Source organism: Tachysurus fulvidraco, chromosome 1, assembly GCF_022655615.1.
Source record: "Tachysurus fulvidraco isolate hzauxx_2018 chromosome 1, HZAU_PFXX_2.0, whole genome shotgun sequence".
NCBI classification, from domain to species: Eukaryota; Metazoa; Chordata; class Actinopteri; order Siluriformes; family Bagridae; genus Tachysurus; species Tachysurus fulvidraco.
Genome location: NC_062518.1, coordinates 37,817,461 through 37,842,719, shown reverse-complemented (window position 1 = coordinate 37,842,719; position 25,259 = coordinate 37,817,461). Strand labels below are relative to the sequence as shown.

The window sequence follows — 25,259 nt, the reverse complement described above, 5'->3', positions numbered from 1 at the left end:
GACTAGAAATAAGATAAACAAGTGTAATGGGCTTGAAAAGGGTGTTTGTAAGAATAACAGTGCAATCCAATTGCTCCTATAAGGTGTGTCAGTTGTTAAGAATGAAATTTATAGTGTAACATACGTAAAGCACCTAAAACGGTTACAGTTTAAAAACATTTCCTTTTTCATGACGGAAATGTGTAACGGTATTCGTCATAGTGCACTTCGTTTCCCGTGTTTATCTTTCCTTTTATTTACCAGCTTGATAAATTAACAAAAGCTCAAGCTTTTAATCCATCTTAAAAGTTGTACTCTTGGCAACAGGATTTGCTCAAACAAGTGCAATGTGTCCAAACCAGGAAAAAAAAGCAGGCAGGTTGTTGTTGATATTAATGTAGATTTGTCACCTCAATATTCAGGCCTGAACGTATTCTGTGTTATACAGTATGGTATATCGCCATACACCAATTTCTTTCATTTGACCTTTGATATGTCGCATGTACACCTCAACCATACAATACATAGTAAAAGTCTTTTTTTTTTTTTTTTTTCAAGCAGCATTTCGGCATTCTGAGCTCAGTAGTTCATTTAAGTCCTTGCTTTTGGTTATTCTCTCATTCAAATGTCTGTGCATTGTGCATGTCTATAGAAGACCCAGTCTCTAAAGGCTGTTTACCCTCAAGGGAAACATGTCATGGCTTTCAAGTGATAGACAGATGTGCAAGGTGCTGGATTAAGGGCCTGTCTTTTTTTCTTTTAGAAGAAGAAGTTGAAGCTGAAAGAGCTGAAATGTGTCAGTATCAGTACACACCGCTTTGTCTGTCATGTAAATGGTTAGCTATAAGGAGCAGTAACTAGTGGGAACCAGACAGTGGAGACTTGGGACCATTCAGCAGGCAGGGAAGGAGTAACGTTTACAGTTTATGGATCCAGATGGCTCAGCAGAAGCACCGGCGCTCATTCTTTGTTACCTCCTCGGATGAATGCACCACGTTGGGCACAAAGCCACTCCGGACGCCCTCCCAGTCTTCCTGAATGGTGATCTCTCCATGTTTGACCAACTCGAATATGTCACGTGTCAGCTCAGTAAACGCTCTCTCTACGTTGATGGCATCGCACGCAGAGGTCTCCACATAACGCATGCCATAAACAGCTGCCAGTTTCTCAGCCTCATGTTGGGAGACCTGACGCTGCACCTCCAGATCGCACTTGTGGCCCACGAGCACAAAGACAATGGTGTGTGGCTGCACATGGCTGCGTGCCTCCTCCAGCCAATCACGCACATTCTGAAATGAGCGGCGGTTTGTGATGTCGAACAGCAGCAGGCCCCCAACTGAGTTACGGTAGTATGCTCTAGTAATGGACCTGTGGAAGGCATGAACAGGTGTGAGTGTGTCTGAGGAAAACACATGTACACTGTGATGTGAGTTCAAATGACTACAGTCAAAGCTTTGCGAATGATGAACTGGAAATGTGATCGTTTTGACTGATGAGCAAAAACAGATACATGCGATCAGTTGCTTGGTATGCCTGATGTGTGCTTCATTAGTATTGTACTGAAGCTCAAACAAAATTGTTTCCATAAATACACAACTATAAATACCTGCCTAAATCTGTGTCAAATTTAATCCAGCATCAGTAGGTAAACTGGCCGACTTGCTTATGTGGTGTAGGACACCATTGTGTAACCTTTATAAAATTGACTACACTGTGTATCCAAATATATACATTTTAGTGAGAAACTGAATTTTCTGTGTTCAAAAGTGTTCAAAGATGAAGTTAGTTAGTTCAGCTGACTGAACCAGTCATGATTATATTTGTTCCGAGAAAATATTTCGATATCTAAAATGCCAAAACACTGTAATGATGAGTGTAATGATCTGCAAGGTCGTAAGAATGACTTTAAGTGAGCAACAACAGTTGTGTGGGTGCGTACATCTTTAGGAAATTTAGGAATAACATGTGACTCAGTGAATCACACCGATCAGAAATATCTCTCATTGACGTAAGAACAGATTTGTCACCACTGAAGGAGTATACAGAGGAGAAATGCCTCACTGTGGTTGCCAAGGGGACAGTAAACCTCTGAGGTAAAGTTAGATATTTTAGCCTGCTGTGTTGCTTACTGAAGGTTCAAATAGATATTTATTCATTTCCTCCATCCTTGTATAATCTTAAAAAAAGGCCTAAATGTACACTTATTTCATTGTTTAGTTTTTCCAGTGCTTTTCTATCCTTTGAATATGGTGAGAAAATATCCATCAGTTCCAACTATACCTGAAACGTTCCTGACCCGCCGTATCCCATATCTGGAGCTTTATGCGTTTCCCAGGCTCAATCTCCACCAGGCGAGAGAAGAAATCCACACCAACCGTAGGGTCAGACACTTGTGCAAACCGTCCCTCTGTGAAGCGCCTAATCAAACATGATTTACCAACAGTGGAGTCTCCAATGACAATTAGGCGAAATTGGTAAAGCCATATTGTCTCCATGTCTATCTGTGAAAATCAAATGGGGGTAAAAAGTTTTTCTTGGTGCATGCACACACACACACACACACACACACACACACACACTAAATATACTATAACCTAAAGGCAGATCAGTTCCCTGACTGATCTTCAGACTGAATTGTTTATTTTAGTTGATTTTTTTTTTGCTGCTGCTGCTGTTGTTCATTTTATGCATCTTCACTGATCAGATCTTATACTGTGTAACCCAATGTCCTGAAAATACACATTTTTGAGCCCTTGTCTGTGTGGGCTGTCTTGCCAGCTCTTGGAAGTGCAGATTTCGTAGCCCAAGACGCCACAAAGGGTTCCTACATAACCAGTTTCACTTAAGACCACATAATAATAAATAGGGCAGAGAAGGTCCAGGACCAGAACACTGAACACCCCTGTTATTGGAAACCTCTTTGCTGGCTGGAATTGATACTACTTGCATTTTAATTTAAATGTAGTTTATTAGTATCATCAGTAAAGCTCCACCTGAATCTGGTAAATAATCCAACATAAGAATCTGATGCCCTGTTTTCTAATGTGATATTTTCTCAAATTGAAATGTGCCTTAAACCAAAATAGTCATAAATCTTTTATTTATTTACTTTTTTAGTGGAAGTTGGAACCAATTATTTGACATTCAGGTTGACATTTGACTCAAGTCATACACATAAATATACTGCTTTTAATGCTAATTATCATCATGCTAGCTTTATAACATGTATAGCTTTCTGTCTATATCCTGGCCTCTGTTTGTGAGCTCTTACACAGAAAAAACGCAGGGCAAATTAGCCTTTCAAGTCAAAGCTGTACATTTTTATAATCCTGCTGGCGATTTTGCTGTGTGTTTAGACTCTAAAAACTACTGAAACACCCAGTGCCGGTCGCGGCCCTGTTCTCTCATACCGGAAGTGATGCGGTTGCCATGGGGAGCGTTTATATGCTAGATCTACATAAACAAGATGCTCACCATAGCATGAGCCATTACTGATACCGGGTTTATACTTAGCTTTGAAAGGATTATAACGCAAATGTTCACTGAGATTAGTGTTGGTGGTGTGTACATGAGCCTGCTGCTTTTAATTACTCTTTGTTTTGCTTCAACACATATGACACAACAGTAGTAATGAATAATAACCTGCTAAAAACATGGATGTGTTATGACCAAGATAGTTTACATGATCATATATATATATATACACACACACACACACACACTTTTCGCTTATTTTAACGTTAATGACAATAATGTCACAAAATAAAAGAAAAAGAAACATGCGAGCCCACGTTAGGTTAAGTTTACTTACGGTATCTGTTCGGGTTATTCAGATCTTATTAAGCCCACATGCCATGGTCCTGATAGGATGATGGACTTTCTAGAAAGCGCACACACACAGATATATAACACAAACCAAAGCACATACACACCCTGTTTCAGTCTCCTCTTACTCTCTAACAGCTCAGCGATCAATACAGAGCTCAGAGGACACCCGGAAGCTACTGTAGTGTGGTAAACAGATGTCTCACTCCAAAGCAATGTGTCTCCCTAAAGCTGTGCAAGTCAAACAGTTCTCGCAACAATCCCAGACATCAAGAAGTCGAAGCAGCCATGACGTTTTTTCCAGGATGTTTGGATCCCACCACGCATTGGACACAGTGAAATGTTTGGAAATTGTGCTGATGAAATGGCAGCAGTATCAGAGACATCACACAGCCTGACTCATCCCGCATCAGCACCACTACCGTAAACCAGCGAAGAGAGGCGCAGAGGTAAATCAGTGACCTTTCAGCTGTCGTGCTGAGAGATGATTCAGTGCACAGCTTTCTTACAACATCCAAAAACATTTTCAGTTTAGGAAATATTATTTTGTAACTAGAGATTATAAATCACTGTGCAAACTCAAACTCCCTCAGAAATGATTCATTTTATGATTAATATATACATGATTGTTTGTTTGGAACCACACTATCTATATATATATCATTTCATTGTACACAAGCTACAAGTTTTTTACCTTAATTTTTAAATCTCATAATTAAAAAGAAAATTACAAATCTTTTTCTTTTTTTTAATTTTAGGATTACAGTGAGCTTAAAGTTTATGACAAACTACCTTATAATTACAGAAATAATTCATATTTATTTTTTTACATCACATGACATGCATTTAAAGATACATAGAAGAAGTACAAAAAGTGTACCAGAAATACACAAACTTTATTAAAGGTTTTTTTAACCTTTTAAATGTAACTAAAATATGTAGTTGTTACTTGAATATAGTGAGAGTTATCAAGGCTTTTGAGATATTTTCTAGGCCAGCTGAGACCTGGTGTCTCTTAACAGTTGTGTGTTTATGTGTTCTTCTGTTCTTGCTGGAGTGCAGTCTTGAAACATGGCCAGACTTTCCTGGATGCTTCACAGCAGTCTTCTCCAGTGGTTTATTTATATATAGACATTAGTGATCTTTCTTTCTTTCTTTCTTTCTTTCTTGGCCCATATTAGTAGTGTTCCTAATAAAATGCTCCATGGCTGTCAATACCTAAATAGTTTCAAATCCTGTACTGAAATGTAATAAATAATTTTTAAACATGAATTAAAGACAATGCAACGTGTCCGAAATAGCCAAACGTGAGAGAGAGATTTTTTTTCTTTGTATTCAGTATTGTATGTACTGTACATAAGTGAAAGCCATGTGTCTTTAAAATACGCTATATACGTTTTTTCCCTTCACAAGTCAACACCTTTAATAACACCTTTATCATTATAGAAACGAGCTATGTGTTTTGGTTATTTTGCTTTATTATTTGCATGAAAACTTATACCATTTAGAAATTCAGAAAGTGTCCCTGTATATGTTGTACATGAATCTGCCCTGCATGGTTAAACATCACACCCTATAATTAAGGGCTGGGTTTACTGATCCAAATATGAGAGGACTATTTTTATGCATTCATAAGAAAACAGTTAAAACTAGATTTCACTCATTGTGTAATTCATTTCAAACTTTTGCATATTTAAAAGTCGATTTGAATCTTTTTTTCTGGTTTTCCTAAACACATGATTAACAGACCAGGAAACGTGGCATTGAGTTGAACTATGGCTCCGTCCCAAACTATCCACATGCAGCCTCTAGTGGCCTAAGTCTACAATTTAGTGCTGCTGTGGGCGGATTGAGATCTCAACCACTCAACTTGTGGCTGTTTATTTAAACCTCATTTTGTGCTTAGACTATGCAGCAGGAGCGCTTGGTAAAGGTGATAGTTATAGGGGACCTGGGTGTGGGGAAGACGGCCATCATCAGGCGCTACGTGCACCAGGTTTTCTCTCATCATTACCGAGCCACCATCGGAGTGGACTTTGCGCTCAAAGTGCTGCACTGGGACCAGGGCACCGTCATCCGCCTCCAGCTGTGGGACATCGCCGGTAAGTACCACATCTGGACACACTCACAGAGCTGTGAACATTTCATGTCAAACCGCACATTTTTGAAATATTTATCAGCGGTAAACCATTTTAGATGTTCACGCCTTTTAGAGACTATACACAAATGTGAAATAGATCTGAAGTGACTGTTTTATTTTTCATCTATAATTCGGTTATTTACGCATGTCAACACGTTGTACTTAAGACAAGTTATACATCCAGAATAAAAGATTTGTTAGTGGCTCATTTCATTATTATGGGCTTAGTGTTGTTTCTAGGTTTTGTTTGTTTGTTTGTTTGTTTTTTCTTTTTTTTTTCTTTTTCTTTCTTTCTTTCTTTCTTTTTTTTTTTTTTACAATATATCGGGTTGTTTTTGGAAGTTTATATTGCTTTTATACTGCTATCACAGAAAAAAAAATGGAATACATATCAGCTAACAGATATTTTATGGATTGCTGTGGATATCCTGATTAGTCTGAGATGTTCAACACTAGAGTCTATAATCTCTTATTTTAGTCTCAGGTGAATTCCTGTGTCTGACTGGATCACACTTAACAATACACAACAAAACAATCCGACCAATAATTTGAGCCGAGCAGCAAGTGTTCATCACAGGGCCTTTAACGTTGTAAAAAGGTTTAGCAGGATTAAAGTGAGTGATTATTTTATTAATATGCAGTTGTGATAAGTACATATATTGCAGTGTAGTTCACTATGCGCCGTACATTTTCAGACATGAAGGTACTGTACTATCTGTACATTTCCATGTGCTTTGGGTGGAACATTCGAGTGTATATATTTTGTACCTTTAGTAAACTTCAGTTTACAGTGTAGTTTTAAATGTATATTACATGTCCTTAAAGTTTATTTATACTGTATACATGAAATCAGTGTTAGTACATTAAATGATATACATTATATACAAGTACATTATATTCATGTTTTCAGGTAAAATATGTCTTCTTAAAGATACCACGACAGCAACATGGACATGTACAGCTTGGAACATTTATTTCCGAGAATGTACTATGTTGTTTTGAAAGCTTTTTTACACCTTTTTTGACTTGATGCCTAAAACCAATAATTTTCTACAAAATATCCCAGCAGTCTGTATGATCTGTATAAAATAGAATGGATTTTCTTTCTGCTAATGCACTTACAGTGTTTACACACAGCTAACTATTTGCCTTTGCTTATCTTATTACACAAACACACCCATGGAATGCACTGTTTAAACATGAATTGTCATTTTGAATTTGTATGCTCGCGTGTGTGGATAAATGTCTTTCTGTTCATGTCTAAGATACTGAGATGGAAGTCGCGTGGTGTTTTCAGCTGGTTTCATTCATTAGGTAGTGTCATGTGAGGAAAAGCAGTGCTTACATCACCAACACACACCCCAAGTGTACACACACCGATATACAAGGCACAAGTATCTAACGAGAATGTTTAATGTGATTATAGTAACCAGATAGCACAGGTTTCAAACATGTGATCTTGTGAGTATTACAGTGCAGTGCGTCTCTGTCCAACTTCCTCAAATTTGTCATGAATTTCCAGGACAGGAGCGATATGGCAACATGACTCGTGTGTACTACCGTGAAGCAGTAGGAGCACTAGTGGTCTTCGACATGACCCGAGCCTCCACTTTCCAAGCTGTACTTAAATGGAAAGGTGACCTGGATGCTAAAGTGGCCCTCTGTAATGGCCAGCCGGTGCCAGCTGTCCTGCTGGCAAATAAGTGTGACCAGCAGAGACAGGGCCTATGTGCCAAAATACCCAAGTTAGAGAGTTTTTCTAAAGAGCAAGGATTCCTGGGATGGTATGAGACATCTGCCAAGGTAAGGAGCTATGCAAGAGTCACTGTTTGTGCAGAGTGCCTGTCTGGATTTGATTATATGTATTAAATTTTCATTTTATTAGTGCATGTTCACCAACTTTAGCACCAATTTTAGTTACTATCAGGTTGATACAAAGTATATCCTTAATTAAATGTGTATATTGAAGCCTTCATATTCAAATAAGGAATAAAATGTGTTGGGCTGTGCTGCTGTGTTTTATTTACAGGACAATAATAATATTCTATTCCTCTTATAACACAGCAGTTTGCCAAGAATGACAATTGTCAACAGTTTATAATTACACTGAACAGTTATAATTCTAATTTACATTTAGAACATGGTAAAAATAGGTTAATTCCTGCCTATATTATAGCAGCTGTAAATAGTTGTTCTCTGTCAGCCTCCTTATTTTTCAGACACACCTCTGACCCTGGAGACACCTTTAATAAATCTTCTATATGTCTCATATATATCAACGATCATATGGTTGTCTTGGTTTTTAACATATATTTTTATTAGCGTTAGATTACGTGGCATGTCCACATGAATAGTTTCTGTGAAAGAGATGCTACTATACAATAACACTACTGTATACATCCTAGCACATTAATATAAACCTAAATCATAAATAAACTACTGTTCAGATGTAGCTATTGTCTGGGCATCAGTACTGTGGTATAACATCATTAAAAACACTTTGCACTTTTAAAAAAAGCCCACTATACTGTTTTAATTAATCAATCGATTAATCGATTAATTATTTAATAAATAGAGAATGAAGAGACATTATTTGATCATTTATACACAAAGCCATGATGCTGTCTGTGTTGCTGTCCTTTGTTTTGTGACACAAGGTTGATAAACTTGTTTTGCTCTCTCTCTCTCTCTCTCTCTCTCTCTCTCTTTCAGGATAACACAAACATTGACAAAGCCATCATGTGCCTGGTTGAGCACATCATGGCGGGCGATGTTAAGAATCCTGCAGTTGACTCAGACCCCAGTCGAGTGATCCTGCCTACGTCTGACTACAAGCTCCACGAACGCCACCAATCCACCTGTTCAGCTTGTTCCAGACCTCACACACCTCCCACAGAGCATGAGCAATTATAACAGCAGAGAAAATCGACATATGTAAATTACATTTCTGTAATTAAATGCTATTGGTGATGACTTATTATTCATGTAGATGCTTCTTGTTTATACATGCAATGTACATTTACAGTACTATAAACTTGTTCTGAAAAACATGTTTTTTGCATGTAGATGGTGTTTTGCATTTGGAACATCAAAATGGTCATGGAAAGTTAAACGACAGTTAAATGCTTATAAAGAGGAACTTGTTTTTTGAGTTGTACATTTTTTAGTTTTGCTTAACTAAGCAAGACAGCAGGACTGTTGAGGAAACTGAGGACAAACTGTTAACACCACTGTCAAAAAAATGTCACCAGTAGAAAATGCTGCCTAAAACACCATCACCTCAGAGCACACAGTGTCTTATACACTGTAATACAGGGCAAATGCTATACGGGGAAAAAACTGTATTATTAGTACTTGTAACTGTTTAGGAAATTAAGTATTTATATAAAATTTTAAAAACTTTTGCTGCGAATTTAAATAGAAAAAAATGTTACAGCCTTAACTGTCAACACATGTTGTTACAATGTGTGAAAATGATAAGGAAGTGGTCATACTGGGCAAACATTATACTGTTAATGTATAATGAGAGTTTAGGGTAATGGTTAGGGTTTATGGGTTGAATACAAATCTAATTGAACTGTGATATCCTTATGGATTCCTACAGTACCTGGATCTGTTTCAAACTGATCTGTTGTCCATTTTATACTGTGTGAATGTGATTATGTGAAGTGAAATTGTCCAGACTTAAATTGTGTGTGTGTGTGTGTGTGTGTGTGTGTGTGTGTGTGTGTGTGTGTGTGTGTGTGTGTGTGTGTGTGTGTGTGTGTGTGTGTGTGTGTGTGTTTATGGAAGACACTAAGCAGGTGCCTGCCTGCTGTTTAAATCTGTCCCAAGCTGTTAATGCTGCATATCTGAATGGTAAAGCTGCTCTGCTGAAGTGTTAATGGTGTTATAACCCATATGTCCCTGTGCATTGTGTAACTTAGAAGCACTGGCAGACACACCGTCCCTCCTCTTTGCTCTCCATAATTTTAAGATGGTCACAGATGTTCCCAGCTCTAAAAATACTCCACGGAGACAAAATAATAAGTGTTTCTGAAAAGTATGTTTCTGTCTGTTGAATGGGTGCTAAAATGTTTGCCTGCATCTGGACAGCAGGTCTATTTGTCGCCTAATTGTAATTTGGACCGATATCAATGGCCCAATTCTGCATGTACGATCGTAGCGTTTTGTGTGAACTGAATACAGACAAGCATCTGTTTCAATGACCTTTCAGTGCCATTTCTTCTAAAGTTATAATGGCATCATTTGCATTATCAAATAAAGCTGTAGGAAAGTCATTTATTCAATATGTCAGACTCATTGAGATTTGTATTGCCTTGTGAATGAATGATTATCTGATACCGAATCCCGGTTTCACTTTATCACTCAGTAGGACACAGCGGGTATGTTTCATGTTCATTTGAGACACATTTATAGATCTTTAATCATAGCACTCTTCATAATAGCAGTCTTTTAATGCAACAAAGGAGGTGCATTGTGTAAATGCTGTACCGGTGGCTCTTACATTTCAGTTTAAAAACCTCAGCCACTTGAACACCCTGAATTGCCACTATTGTTATTCCCCTTACTTTAACACCCCTAAAGAGAATTGCTGCGTATTTCACACATTTAATTACTTACACTGTGCTGCTCCTATAAAAGCGTACAGTACATTCTGCCTCCTCTTGGAACTGACAGAACCACAAAGTGAACAGAAAATAAGCTAATGGTTAATTGGCCAAATCATGTTCAGCCAATAGCCATTTGTTAACTTACAGTACTTTACCAATTGATGTGGATTCTGTTTTAAGCTAAAATCACTTCAGAGAAATGATTCTGACTCATCAGCCACTCTGTCATCTAAAAAGCTTTGCTTTGGAAGAAACCACTACTTATCAGTCAAGCTTCTATTTAAGGCTACACTATTTTGTATGGTTAATGGCTCAAGCTTATTAAATGGATTCTGAAAAGAAAAACATCTATTGTGCATGTCTACATCCAACCATTTAGAGTTCATTCAAAGAGATATTGCAAAGAAGCCTTTAATATGCTAGACCGAACCCTTTCCTCTCAAATTAGGGGAGCATTAATCATTTTACATTTCTTTTTTTTTTCTTTGAGGCTTTCAAAAGCGAAAAGCTAGGAAAACTAGCTAGATAAGATAAGCTTTATCTATCTACATAAGCTTTAGCTAATATCTGTCAAGTTTGCTAAGTCTATCTTTAAATAAAATGTAAAAAATGTTTTAAACAAAACCTTCAGTCAAGAAATTCAAGTGGCTGAAGAATGATTTTTTTTTTGTAGATGTTTGTAAATGTTTGTAAAACATTATGTTTTGTTTTGTTTTACACTGAAGCTAATTGGCTAAGCAGTAAATGGACATATTGTTCATCAGGATAAATAAAGCTTATTATGTTAAATCAAACTTAGATAGTAGTAGCTTGCGTTCCATCCATCCTTGAGATCAGCGAATTTTACTCCAGTCTTGAGCAGGATCTTGTATACAGATACACACACTTCCACATGTGTTTACTGTGTTACACCCTGGAGGCTGATATGCACATGTGTGTACTATGTGAGAGGCTAGTCGTGTGTGTGTGTGTGTGTGTGTGTGTGTGTGTGTGTGTGTGTGTGTGTGTGTGTGTGTGTGTGTGTGTGTGTGTGTGTGTTAGAGCTGCTTTTTTCATTTGATTGTCAAATTATTGGCTTTTCTATGGCACTAGGTGTCAGTGTGATATGGCAGCAGTGACAGACCATTTCGATTATACATTACACCTTCACATAACCATAAGCATCTTACATCTACAGTGAAATACAGGCCTAGCAGGAGCTGGATATTTCATGTTTAAGGATTTTGCTTGATGATCCACTACTGGCTCTTTGGCAAGCTTCCAGAAACAAGCATCTGCAGCCCACAGGCTTGATTGCAGTTAATGCGTCATCCTGCATTGATGCGTTGTAACAGTTTGACCAAAAGCAGTTCCACTTCAGATTCCAGCTTTTGGATTTATTTAAAAGCAGAAGTGTTGCTATTCCTTATTTTGGAAGTTAGAGGACCTATCTTGTTCATGCTGATAAAAAATGCAATCATAACTGGCCCCACAAAATTCATATTTTATTTGTTCAATGTACAATGAAACCATGTTTGCAGTTGATCTGATGAACACATGTTGTAATAGTAGTGGCAAACCAGATATTTGTGATTTCATCCTTTTGTTTGATTGACACTGGACTTTGGCAAGGCAAATTATGGCCTGCAGCAACCGTTGCTGGGATGGGGCAGTTGCCATGGAAATAGATCTATCTATTTGCCTCTAGATGGAGCTGCTCTATTATCAATGTGTAATAGACCGTGATCTATAGAAGCAGAGCCAATATTTTATACAGGAGTTCAGGTTTTGTAAATCATCTTAAGTGCTTCCTGACACTAGATAAATAAATCAGTGATATCATAGGTGTTCTTTTCAGAATAAAAAAATTAATAATTTAAAATAAAATAAAAAAATTCAAATATTCTGTGTTCTTTCTTGACAGAATGGTTTTACTTCTTTAAATGTTGCTTCATGTCCATTTGTTAATCATAAAAACATAACCAGGTGTCATTTTTTCCATCTATTCTTCATTCAGCTTAGCACACTTTTGCGATGTTTGGCAAATTGGGTACCTAAGATGCTTATGACACTGTTGTGTAAATTTTTTGGATGGAGTTTAAAATCTATGTTCGACAAATTTTGCAGGCTGAATGCTGTTTCTGTGCCATCCATGTGTTCTGGTGTGAATTTGAATTTGAGTGAATATAGTTTGCTATCAGAAACCTGAGTGAGTCTGAATGTCAATACAAGAAGATATTGGCACTATTTTTGACTTAGGCTATTGTCAGGTAAAGAATGTCAGAACAAATGAAAGCAAAACAAAAGGTTATGTCTGTAATCATAATTCTATGAATTAGTGGAGGATTTATTGGGTAATCAGGCTGATGACAACGGTCAGAGAAGGAGTCTGAAGAAATGGGGGTCTTTTACAGGCTGCACACATTGGGTCATGACATCGCTACTTTGCTATTAATATTCAGCAAGGAATTGAAAAAAGCAAGTGAAAAAAATAACCTTCCGGTTTGGTCTGCAATTCCACTTATGTCTACTTGTGACAAATACAAGCTAGGTTAACAAACAGGACAGCAATGATAGACCATTTTTGTGATATAGACTATGCTTATAGAGACAGCATTATATTAGTCTTCACAAGATAGGAGGACATAAGTTTATTTTCAATTTGCATATTCATGTTTATTAATGAGGTGGCATGTTGGCACAGCAGGTAGCACTGCTGTTCCACAGTTCACAGAAAAAAGAAGCTGAAGTATATATAGTATATATAGTATATATGATTTGTAAATAACTCTGATACTTAAAATAGTCCTCTGTTAACAAATTACCTGTAGGCTTACCTCATATTTTGAAGAAAATCGGTCACATATCATTTGAAGACTGTTGTAGCAGATTCAGGGTGATCGTCAAATGTGGAATCATTGTCTATAAATCAAGTCAATAAAATCATACCATATGTAAACATATGTACAGCATGTAATATATATAGGTATATATGCAAACATATGTACAGAAATTTATGTAAACATATGTACAGTGAATAAATATAAAGGCTATAGTCTGCATACCGGCAGGAGGTGAAGCGGCTGGTGATAGTGGACTTTAGGAAAGACCCCTCAATACTGCTTCCCCTCACAATATCCAACAGCCCTGTGTCATATGTGGAGACCTTCATGTTTTTGGGCACTACTATTTCCCAAGACCTGAAATGGGAGTGCAACATAAACTCCATCATCAAGAAGGCCCAGCAGAAAATGTACTTTCTATGTCAATTACTGAAGTACAGTCTGGCACAGGAGCTGTTGATGCTGTTCTACAATGCAGTCATTGAATCTGTCCTGTGCACATCCATCACCACCTGGTTTGGAGCAGCAACAAAACAGGACAGGAACAGACTGCAACGCACACTCCCCAGGACTTGTACCATACAAGAACCAGAACCTGGCAAGGAAGAATCACTGCTGACCCTTCACACCCTGGACACAACCTCTTTCAGCTCCTCCCTTCTGGCAGGCGCTACAGAACTTTGCTTACCAAAACTGCCAGACACAGGAACAGTTTCTTTCCCCAGGCACCTTATCACCCTGATTAACAACTCACCATAATGATATTCCCTGCTTCATATCTACAAGTTCAGCATTATCAGAACTGATGGTTCCACCATCTCTCAGGGTAAGAGGCAAGTATACTACAAGACTCTTTTCTGTTCTGGCACCAAGGTGGAGGAATGAACTTCCCCTAGGGGTCCGGACAGCTGAGTCACTGGCTATTTTCAAACGATGGCTAAAGACCTACTTATTCAGGAAACACTTCAACTAGCACTTCTTTCCATGTTTGTTGTATATATGTTTATAAAAACAAAAACAAACAAAAAACTTTGACAATCTTTTAGACTCATGGTATCTTAAGTATGTAACCTAGTGAACCAGAGTTAATGTATCCAATGATAGAGACTTAGCACTTCTGTACGTCGCTCTGGATAAGGGCGTCTGCCAAATGATGTAAATGTAAATGTAATGTAAATATGTTACACACACTACTGCTGCTGCAAAAAAGCAAAATATTACACAATATTGTTATTAGCACTACCATGCACTTTTCACACTTTATGTGCATAACTGACCAGTCATATATTCTGTATTCATATTTAATACTCATTCTGTCTATATTGTATCACATCGTCTGCATTTTCTTGTTGTCTTGTATAATATAATGTTATTTATGTCTGTACTTTTGAGTGTCACAAACAGCTGGAACCAAATTCCTTGTGTGTGTCAACATCAACACACTTGGCCAATAAACCTGATTCTGATTGTGATTCTGAGATACACATACAAAAAGACAATTTTGTTTGTAAGCCCAAAACCCAAAATGTTTTCATATTATCAATAAATATTAACATTTTTAATCATTGATAAAAACATGAATTGTTGTACTTGGGGCATGTGGTAGCCTAGTGGTTAAGGTCTTGGGCTACCCTGTGAGTTAACCTGTGAGTTCAATCCCAGGTCCATTAAAATGCCACTGTTGGGCCCCTGAGCAAGACCCTTAGCCCTCAATTGCTCAGTTGTATAAATATGAAGTAATGTAAGTCGCCCTGGATAAGGGCGTCTGCCAAATGCTGGAAATGTAAATGTACTTTATTTGCTATACAGCAAAATAAACTTTAACAGGTTTTCAGAATCATTCCAATTCGCTATTTGCTTCTGTCCAATCAGCGCTCACTTGTTTTTTATCCAATCAGCGCTCAGAGATCCCGCCCAATCAACGTTCTTCGGGATCACCTGATTTGTGCGCAGCCATTTTGTCCGGAGCTGCTCTTCACAAACCGGAATAAACCGAAGGCGAAGTGGAGGAACGCCGTTGGAGGGAGCTGATAAAACACTACCCGCCGGAATTTCACCACTTATCGATCCAAGACGGAAAAAAACCCTCATTTTCTCCGTGTGGCGGTGCTACAGCAGGAATAGTGGACTTCCTTTCACAGGTCCAGGTTGGACATTTAGCTTTGAGCGGCTAATCAGCGGTCCGAGTGCTAACGTTAGATCCTTTAGGATCCACCTCGATACAAGATTCCCACTTTCAGTTCTGATCTCCGTCATTCATGTCAGCGAAGTGTTTGAACATAGCACAGTAGCTAGCTGGAGAGGAACTAGCAAGAACAGTTTTTCAGAGTTTGACACGGGAAGGAAACCGAGTTAACTAACCTGTTAACTAGCTAACTAACTAGTTTCATTTCGCCTAACATTGTTGTTATTATTGTTATTATTATTATTATTATTATTAAAGCGACCTGGTAGTTTAATGTCTCTTTGCATTCCTTTGGTCAGGAAGCGACTCGTTAGATCAACAAATGCTCACAGGTACAAGCTGAGACTTTAGATATTATTTCGACTTGTTCGAGCAGTTTTTGTGGGGTTTTTTTTTTTTTAGGGTACGTGGCATTTTCCTCTCTATCTCTTTCTGACCTGGCTGGACGGATAGCTAGCTATGTCATTTTGCAACCTTCCTATATGCTCAGATTTGACCATTAGGACCTGTACTCGGTTTGAACGCTGTTATGGTTATATTAGCTAACATCAGCTCAGTCAATCAGTTCATCCGGGTGTAACATTGGCACTTGGGGTCATCTTTTTACTAGATAGGTAGCTAGATTGTTTTTCTACACACACGGTTTTACAAATCAAGGGTCACTGGGTTGGTATTTAGCTCGATAAAATATTGTGGTTTTTTTTTTAATAATAAAAAAACAACAACCCATAAATAAGCAGTCACTTTACTGACTCGAGGTTTTGCTAATTCCGCTCATATTAGTGAGCCGTTAAGCTATCTAGGGTTTGGGTTTGTTTTGTTTTGTTTTTTTGGAGAGAAACTCGTGCAGCTGATCAGTAGTCAGTGTTGAGGTGAAACATGTCCGGACAGAGCATCACAGACCGCATAGCAGCGGCGCAGCACAGCATGACCGGCTCCAGCATCAGCAAAGCAGTGTGTAAGGCCACGACTCATGAAGTCAGCGGCCCCAAGAAGAAGCACCTGGATTGTAAGTATCCCTAGTTGTTCCTTGCTGCTTACACACACACACACACACACACACACACACACACACACACACACACACACACACACACCTGAGATCACCACAGTCCTGGCTGACAGGTGTGACCTACTGACCGTTCTCCTACTAGAGGTGTCTGCGCACTTCACACTTCACCCATACCTCTTCATAATTTGTAATGCTGGAGACTCCACAACCCAAATCAGATGTCGGTCACCAAACACACCTACACACTTCTACACACACCTGTTCACAGCCTGAAGCTGTGAGGCAGCAATACACAAAATACACCGCCTATCTTATTTTGTTTTACAAGACCACTATAAATGAAAATATACTTTGGGTAGTTTGGTGAGGGAGAGCAATTGAACCTGTAGCATTTCTGGTAGATAAGATTAGATGTACCTTTATTCATCCCACAATGGGGACATTTCTCTGATACAGCAGCAAAATGTAAAAAAAGATCATAGATGATTGTCATAATAGTCATAGGTGATTATTGTGTGCATCTCCTTTTAGGAAAAGGTAGAGAAATAATCTTTAGATGCTTCCAGAAGACATCAAGTGCTGTTTTGCATATTCATTGAATCGTGATAATTGTATGTGTCAACACCATTTCCATGAATATAAATGGTTTCTGTAGACAGGTGAAGCAGAATAGAAACTAAAATCTTTTTTTTTTTGTATAGAGAGCAGTCAACCACAAACCAACTATTTTTCTCTTTACAAAAGAATGTCTTTTAATAATGCAGTGATGATCAGATGAGTAATTTGAGAGGAATTTTATCTCTTTTATACAACTGAGCAGTTGAGGGTTAAGGGTCTTTTTCAGGGGCCCAGAAGTGGCAGCTTGGTGGACTTGGGATTTGAACTCCTAACATTCTGATCAGTTTATTACACCTTTACCACATGTAATCAGTGATATGGAAACTTAGACCCTGGAAATTATTCAAGTGACTACAAATTTTATTATTGTATAATGTTTGTGGGACAAGCACCTTCACAAGCACAGTCATTTGTCTTAACAAGAAAAAGAAAATAACCCAGAGTTTGTCATGTTAACCCTGCTGGGAATCATCTGATTAATCAGATCTGAGAATTCACCTGCACTGTGGTATAAAGCATAAATTGAACAAAAAAAAATTGCATTGATCTGTACAAAGAGAAGTTAACCATGAAGAAGTCAAGCTTTTAGGCTGAGTACTCTTAACATCGTTCTGCTTATCTGCACAAGTGTCATGTTATTCTGTAGCTGCGCTGTGAAGGCATGAAGGTCGGGTCATTCAGACCATTAACCACATCAGTGAGTCACTAATGTCTCTAACCAACACTTCCTCTCTGTGAAGGGCGACGTAGTTTCACCCTGTGAGAATGCCTTCAGAGTGCAGAAGGAGATGTTTATGGGGTCTACCTGTGTGTGTGTGTGTGTGTGTGTGTGTGTGTGTGTGCGCGCGTGCTAATGAACAGATGCACATAAACCATCACTATCTCGGTGCAGTGTTTGTGAAAGTGTTTAATAGTTCTCACACTCATCGTCATCTAGACCTCGAGCTATCCAAGACTAGACAGCATAACTGCGTCATATAAGTGCCTTGCATTCTGGTGCTTTGAGTCCGCTGTTTGCATTACGTCTACACTGGTGGAGTTCAGCTTACAGTAAATGTAACACTCTGAATTTACTGCAATGTTTTTTCTTTTCTTTTAAATGGCTCTGCAACCGCACTAGCAGCGTCTTCCTGTGACGTCTGAGTCACTTCCAATAGCTGTCACAGAAAAACAAACCAAACCACAAACAAACCAGCTCCAGAATCACAAGTCACAATCTGTAATATAAGAAGCTCTTCAAGGCTGTGTGTGTTGTGTATCCAGTTCAGTATCATATCCTTTTTCAGACTTTTTGGTTTAACAGTCAAGTTTTGCGGTTTAACGGTCTGCTCGATTACTTTGTATGGGCCGTGTTGCTAAAGCAGTGGTGCTGTAGGTGTGGAGCAAGACACGCAGGTATTACAGCACCAGTAGAGTGCACACACTTCCTTTTTGAAACAGAAATTGAGCGTGCTCCTGAAAAAAAAAAAAACACAGAATGAAATGTGTGGAAATAAGTGAATTTCCATTTGAGCTGCTATTCTTTTTTTTTCTTTCTTCGTTCACTGTTTTTGCAGTTTGTCTTGATTGTATTGCAGAATGCCTCAACTAGAGGAAATCTCCCCAAATAACCACACAGTTAAATTGTCAGGACTCGAGAGTGATTTTGTTCCTCGTGTTCTCAGCTGACTGTTGGCTTGCCAGCTTGCTCTGTGTTTTCCAAAGGCATGTGCTTAAATTGTCTTGTACTTGATCAATCTTCCACAGCACAAACAATGTGAATCAGTGCCGCTGTAATCTACAACATCCCTTCTGTCGACTCATCAGAATGTCAGACACTGCTGTTTTCCCCCACAGTGAGCTTGTGCTTTCCTGTTAGAACAAACAGTGTTAAGATTTTCACTGAGTCAACACACAGATGTTGCTCCCTGACCTATCTTCTGCAGTGCAGCATTTTACACTGATCTCCAACCAGCTTTCTCTACTCAGATTCTCATATACATCACATGATAATGCTCACATTATATAATTGTGTGTGAGATGCTGGGTTGTTGGGTGGCTGTGGTGTGGGACGCTGGGTGGGTTGGAGAGAGACGCTGGGTGTGGGATGCTGGGTGGGTGGGAGAGAGACGCTGTGTGTGGGACGCTGGGTCTGGGACGCTGGGTGGCTGGGTCTGTGAGGAACGTCGGGTGTGGGTGGGACGCCGGGTGGTGGGGTGTGCGCGTGTCGGTAGGAGAGAGACACTGGGTGTGCGCGCTTGCGTGTGCGCGAGTGAGACGCTGAGTGTGTGTGCGTGCGTGCATGAAACTGGCAGCTTCTGATTCTGACATGCTCAGTGTCTGGGGTATTTATAGTGGCACAGGAATTTGACTTATTTATTTATTTTTTTGCTTTCTAAAATCCCTTTTCATTCAGCGCACATCCTCCTCCATAAAGTCTCTGCCTAGGGGATTCTAGATACAGTCAGGTTTAAATAAATGTAGAACGATTAGTCAACATCATTAATGAAACATATTGATAAGAATTTTGTTAATGACGTGAAAAACCCGACCACGTCTTTAACTGGATTATTAAGAGGCTGCGATATGACGTCTGTTTTTATTTGCTCCTTTCCGTAATGACACAAATGCAACATGATGGGGTTCTTATTTATTAATGAGAGATGTGATTTCTCTTCACCAAAATGAATTGTGTTGACTTTCAGCTGAAGGACACTTTGTAAAATCCTGAGCAGATCTGTATCACAGTGATCTTTTAAATAGACCTGCATGAGCAAAAGCATGTGGGTGAAGACGTGCCTTACATTTATGTAAAGATGACCTTTGTGTCACAAGTAATAAATAAACAGACTTTGAGGCATGCTGTTACAGGAAAATAGTCCACCCCACTATGGTGTTCGCATCCCAGTGTGAAATGGACTCACCGGTATCTGTTCAACATCGATTCTTTACCTGTGACATCACATCCTGTAGTGTTTTGTTCTTACGCCACACCAGAGATTTGTGGTTACTTTTAACGATATTAGACCGGTTTCTTCCTCTTATCACTTACGTTCTGTCACTCACTACCCTGATTTTTTTTTCCTCATCTCTCTTGAAATTAAGAAGTCTACATTTCAGCTTGTCATGTTACCTTGAAACCACAAACTCCTTTGTTGTGTAGACTTGGAGATATTCACTGATTGATACATGACTGTGTCAATAAACTAAACTACGTGGCATCTTAACGTAAACCTGTAACACGCGTATAGCTTTCTTCTTCGTTTTAAAGTCCCTAGACTTTATTATGTGACATCTTTGCCGTGTAAATTCATTTAAAACTCATGAAACATTAAAACTTAATCAAGTGAACATCTCAGTTTTACTGTCAGTCTTCGTTTGTAACTTTACAATCTGTGAAAAAAAGGTCAAGGGGTGAATACTTATGCATGGGAATGTAATTCATTCTTTTTACTTAAGTCCAATAAAAAAATACAGTGACTATTTAGTATGATTACCGGAATGATGGCTCCTATCTGTACTGAAACGGTTTGAAAAGCAGCCATGTAGAGACACCAAGCAAAGGTTAACCTGCTTGTCATGTAATGCTCACTGATCTCCTAATCCTCAGCAAACTGAGAGATTCATGCTTTTAGTCAAAAAAAGGCAAATGTCCTTTTTAACCCTGAGGTTTAATGGAGATGGATGGATGGGGGGTGTCAGAGGGATGTGGAGGCAGAGAGAGTGGTGGAGACGTGGATTTGGGAATTGGGGAATGGTTGTGGTTCGAAAGCGCAGAGCCGTGCCGCTGAGCTCACCGTACAGGAATCTCACCCCAACCGTTCACAAAAATGCACCAGTCATCGAATTTGCACCAGCTTTTGCACCGACCTACTTAACCCTGTGTCTTCAGCTTTGAGAAATCTAACCTCAAAACTGATCTCATGTCTGAAAGCACAACTCGTGAAACCTGTACTGTGCTCTCACACACACGTGCACACACACACACGCTTGCACACCCAAATCAACCAGAGGAGTAGGGAGGGGAAGATAGACTGAAAACAAACCCACCAAAAGACGCCTGGTGCTATTTTAAGCCGTCTGTGGTTCTGCGGCTTTTCTCAACGCAGTGAGAACTCAGGCATGCTTTTGGAATGACTCTCTCTCTCTCTCTCTCTCGTGTGCTTTCTCGTGCTCTCTCATTCTCTTTCTCGTATTCTCTCTCTCTGGCATCACTTTCAAAAATGTTTAGAACAGGCAGCTGCTTCATCAATGCACTCATTAAACTCCAACTCTTTTTCTCATCTCACACAGCTCGTCTGTAGGCCGGGAATCTGTTTTTTATTTCCAGTAACACAACGCAGCCCAGAAAGAGTGGGAGCTGATGGCGGAGTCTAGCAAACGCTTTAGTTTCTCTCGTCTTTCTTGCTTCTAGTTCTTCTTTACCTGGAGTCTTTTGCCTCAGTATCCTGAAGTGTTGGGAACTGTCTCGTCATCACGCATGATGGCCATTTTTAGTCGAGAAAATCTTTTATATCCCAGATTCAGGTTATTGGTTCGTCGGGACTGCTGACTGAAGGATGTTCCAGGAACAATTGTGGAATTGTTTTTATATTTATTATTTCAGCATTGGCAATTATTGTGTACACCTTGCGTGTACTCTCGAGGTATTTTTAAAGTAGCATATGACTCATGATGTCGCACATTTAATCGTTAGCTGCTGCTGGGGTGTTCTCAGGTCAAACTGAGGAGACACCTTGATCCTAAGGTGAAATTCATTTTCATAAACCCCCTCCTTGCTTTTATACTGTGTATATCACCGTTTACCTCCAAATCACAGCTACTACCCTTAAAAAGATGAACCCAGAAACTACTACTTGGAGTTCACTTGAAGAGGCAGCTTGGTAGCTCTGGGGTTTAGCTCATGACCTAACTTTCAGTAGTCTAACACTTTAACCACTGAGAGTGTCCTCAGTATTTTATTCAGTTAATAGTTTGCGGTAATTTTTGCAAATATTTGTGTTTAATTATTTCTAAGATATAATTAACATATAGGCTGTTAGATTAGAGTTTACAAATAAGATGTTGTTTATTTAGTATTATGTAGACAAAAATGTTTTGTGTTTATTAAACAAAAAGAAAAAAGGAGTCATTTAATGCTAATTTTGTTCTGAGGTGTTTGTCTTTCCTCTTCTATAGATGTGGACAGTGCAGGTTTAAAATCTCATGACTTTCTTGTCACCTGCTTCCCAGATTTCTTCCTCGTGTCATCTCGAGTTTTTCTTTGCTCCTGTCTGTTAGACTCGTATACAAAATGAAATTAAACAGCTGATCCGTCTGAGGTATTGACCTTGAATTTCTTCTTGGCTGAATGTAAGGGGTTTATTTTCAGCACCAGGTTTAATTGACCGATTTAAACATGACCATTTTCTTTTCCATTGTTGAGGTATAAACCATAATGATTATAATAGTGGTGCTATTAGGGTGAAGGTTTAAGAGAAAGTTAAAGTCTTGGCTTTCATTTCCAGCCCTAATTTGTGTTGTGTAGCTGAACACTGGTAGATGACCACAGCTGGAATTGGGAGGGTTCACATCTGGCACTGGGTGTGATGTTGGTATTTGTAAGTAGAAACCCTCAATAGATTTCTACTGTGTCATGTGTATTGGTGCAGATGGGCCCAGCTTCTGCTCCATGATTAATTAGCGATGATGATGATGATGGATATCATGGATCCGTAGGTCAGTGGCTAACAGCTGGAGCAGGTGCTGATCATCTGTTTAGAGACTCTGCATCACAGTCTTTTCTTCTTTTTCTTTACAATGCTCATTGAGAGTCCAGCTCACACACTGCTGAGATTTGATCCAGTCTGTGGAATTTCACATGTTGTTCAGGCTTCGTGGCGTCTCAGTGCTTCAGTCTGCATCTCATTTTGCATGCTCTGACCGTATAATATGTATGTGGCTGTAGTTCTACCGACTTTCCTTCTTTTACCGAACCTGCTCAGTGCACTAATTGGGATACAGGATGGTGAACTGGGCTGTAGGGCTCGACACAACCCCTTTCACCAATATTACCAATTCACCAACGGCTGAATCAGAGAAGCTGAGGGTTTTTGTTTGGTTGGCGTTCACAGTGCATCTAAACAAACTAAAAAGTAAAAAGCTTGCTAAAGGTTAACTATGTGTTTGGTAATATTCTTTTTTTCACCCTGTTTAGCTTAGGTCTCAAACCATTAGCTGAGTTCAATATTCAAATGATTCCTGCCCATGTTCGTAAAGCTCCGCCCACAGAATCTATGTAAGCATGTAGTGTGGAATGTTGACTGACAGGAGGCTTATCCAATCCCAAACAAGCGTTCCAGATCAGACGTCAATTTTCCAAAAGGTTTTCGTGGTGACTTAAAATTTTCACTAAGGATACAGCTTAATTAATTAATTAATATATTTTCCATATATTTTCCCCCTTCCTTGCACATATCTTCCAAAAATCTCAGTCCTGGACCCAAGAACCACCTAAGCATTGAGAAGATTTGTGAATAAATAAATAATTAGATGTGTATAGAAATAACTAGATTAAAGCATTTTTACATCACATGCTGTGTTGCCCCCCCCCCCCCCCATAAATGTCCATAGCATTTCTGCATATTGTAGCCCTGTCCTTTAGTTCTTTTTGTTGTTCTGAGCAGAGCAGCTTGCGTCTACAGAAAAATGCTGCCTGTGACCCAAAATACATGCTTTGTTTGGTTTTCTTCCAACATTTCAAGACCACCTCACTCAGACCTATTTATTTTATTTATTTATTTGTGAGAGCGCCACTTCAGTATCATTTACTGACTTCATACCTCCCAAAACAAACCACACTAGGTTTTCATTTCGAACAGACTCCACACACGGACTATACACATGTGTGATAGAACCTGCGTGGCTGAGAATTGCTTATCATCAGTCACTGCATGTGTTTATATTACAATCTGTAGTGATGGAGATGATTTCTATTTACATGTATATCTCTGCCAACTCGCGTACCGTTATTTGGAACATCAACTTCGCCGCTATCGGGTTCTCTGAAAAATAAACATCTGTGTGTGTGAGTGATAAACATCATCTCCTCCACATTAGATTTCTGCCATGTCTGTGTTTGTTGAGATTTAATATTAAACCAATATATTTTCTGTAACAGAAATATTATTATTATTATTATTATTATTATTATTATTATTATTATTATTATTATTATTATTTTGTCTTATTTCACATTTATCAGATTTTCTTTGGGTTTCCAACCATCCCTGACTCTGCTAGGACTTTTCCCCAGTGGTTATAAAAAGCTGCAAGAATAGATTATTGTGAAACGTAGCCAGGAACAGATGGAGGGCAGAGTTCTGCTTGTGTTGAAATCTTCCTCATGTCTAGTATCAGGAGCAGTCGGGCACCGACGGGTCCAACCAGCTTTCCTGTGTGGCCCAACAATGGCCCTCTCTTGCACAGCTGCACACTGCCAGCCACTGATTCATGGTGCAAGTGATGACCTCAGGGCTCAGGCTCGGTCTGTGTGCAGTCTGATGGCTGTCTGTCACGACACTTTAGCTTCCCTCAGCTTCTGTTTGCACTGAAACACACCCTTTAAAACACACAGGGACTGAGCTGATGTGTTCAGTACGCTGTGTGAGGAAGGCAGCTCTTAGTGAGCCTAGGTTCCTCTACAGAGCAGGGGCTGAATGGATATTTGAGTGTGCTGTGATATGTTCGAGTGTGTCTGTCTGTCTGTGTGTGTGTCTGTGCTGGTGTGTGTGTGCACAAGATGGAGAAAATCAGAATCGCATGTTTTTATGCTTTTGTCCTGGAAGTAAAAGAGGAGGAGGATGAAGGAAATCAGTACGACAGAAAACCCCTATCTCTCTCTCGCTCTCTCTCTCTCTGTGTGTGTGTCTGTCACTGGTTTCATTTTTAAGACGACACACTGCGAAACCAGTAACATGCAATTGTGTGCTACTTTTTTTTAAAATCAGCACAACCTTTTTATTCTCTCTCTCTGCGTCTCTCTCTCTGCGTCTCTCCCCATGGAACCAATCAACACCACTTTCACATGTCAGAGAAAGCAACAGGG

At 39.1% G+C, this 25,259-nt stretch overlaps 4 protein-coding genes across 11 annotated transcripts in view; 3 read left to right on the top strand and 1 right to left on the bottom strand.

Moving 5' to 3' along the window:
• Window positions 1–25,259, top strand: part of LOC113663171 (E3 ubiquitin-protein ligase TRIM39-like) — a 537,569-nt gene that overhangs the window by 131,060 nt on the left and 381,250 nt on the right. The window lies entirely within an intron of this gene.
• rab39bb (RAB39B, member RAS oncogene family b) lies at window positions 486–4,051 on the bottom strand. Of its 2 annotated transcripts, none has more exons than XM_047816366.1 (3): window positions 3,912–4,051; window positions 2,260–2,480; window positions 486–1,347 (listed from the first exon to the last, which is right to left on the bottom strand). In XM_047816366.1, the coding sequence occupies exons 2-3, from the start codon at window positions 2,472–2,474 to the stop codon at window positions 921–923; spliced, it is 642 nt and encodes a 213-aa protein (XP_047672322.1). In that variant the 5' UTR covers window positions 2,475–2,480; window positions 3,912–4,051; the 3' UTR covers window positions 486–920. The 2 variants fall into 2 exon arrangements, with proteins under 2 accessions (XP_047672322.1, XP_047672319.1); XM_047816363.1 differs by having other exon boundaries at window positions 3,791–3,929.
• zgc:162171 (uncharacterized protein LOC565931 homolog) lies at window positions 5,711–10,235 on the top strand. The gene is made up of 3 exons (XM_027178421.2): window positions 5,711–5,906; window positions 7,467–7,747; window positions 8,657–10,235. The coding sequence occupies exons 1-3, from the start codon at window positions 5,714–5,716 to the stop codon at window positions 8,855–8,857; spliced, it is 675 nt and encodes a 224-aa protein (XP_027034222.1). The 5' UTR covers window positions 5,711–5,713; the 3' UTR covers window positions 8,858–10,235.
• si:ch211-200p22.4 (phosphatidylinositol-binding clathrin assembly protein) overlaps window positions 15,313–25,259 on the top strand; it is a 55,002-nt gene continuing 45,055 nt past the window's right edge. For 4 of the 7 annotated variants that reach the window (XM_047816002.1, XM_047815986.1, XM_047815996.1 and 1 more), the window contains exon 1: window positions 15,314–16,573. In XM_047816002.1, the coding sequence (XP_047671958.1) occupies window positions 16,444–16,573 (130 nt within the window). In that variant the 5' untranslated portion in view covers window positions 15,314–16,443. Of the gene's footprint in view, window positions 16,574–25,259 lie in introns of all 7 variants that reach the window. The other 3 variants (XM_027178364.2, XM_027178359.2, XM_047815988.1) reach the window with 2 other exon arrangements.

What these genes read in the sequence shown, in the direction of transcription:
- rab39bb (XM_047816366.1), bottom strand. Translation starts at nt 2,474, where the DNA reads ATGGAGACAATATGGCTTTACCAATTTCGCCTAATTGTCATTGGAGAC. An exon ending in GCGGGTCAGGAACGTTTCAG is followed by an intron (nt 1,348 to 2,259) that starts GTATAGTTGGAA and finishes TGCCTTCCACAG; the next exon opens with GTCCATTACTAGAGCATACT.
- zgc:162171 (XM_027178421.2), top strand. Translation starts at nt 5,714, where the DNA reads ATGCAGCAGGAGCGCTTGGTAAAGGTGATAGTTATAGGGGACCTGGGT. An exon ending in CCAGCTGTGGGACATCGCCG is followed by an intron (nt 5,907 to 7,466) that starts GTAAGTACCACA and finishes ATGAATTTCCAG; the next exon opens with GACAGGAGCGATATGGCAAC. An exon ending in GGTATGAGACATCTGCCAAG is followed by an intron (nt 7,748 to 8,656) that starts GTAAGGAGCTAT and finishes TCTCTCTTTCAG; the next exon opens with GATAACACAAACATTGACAA.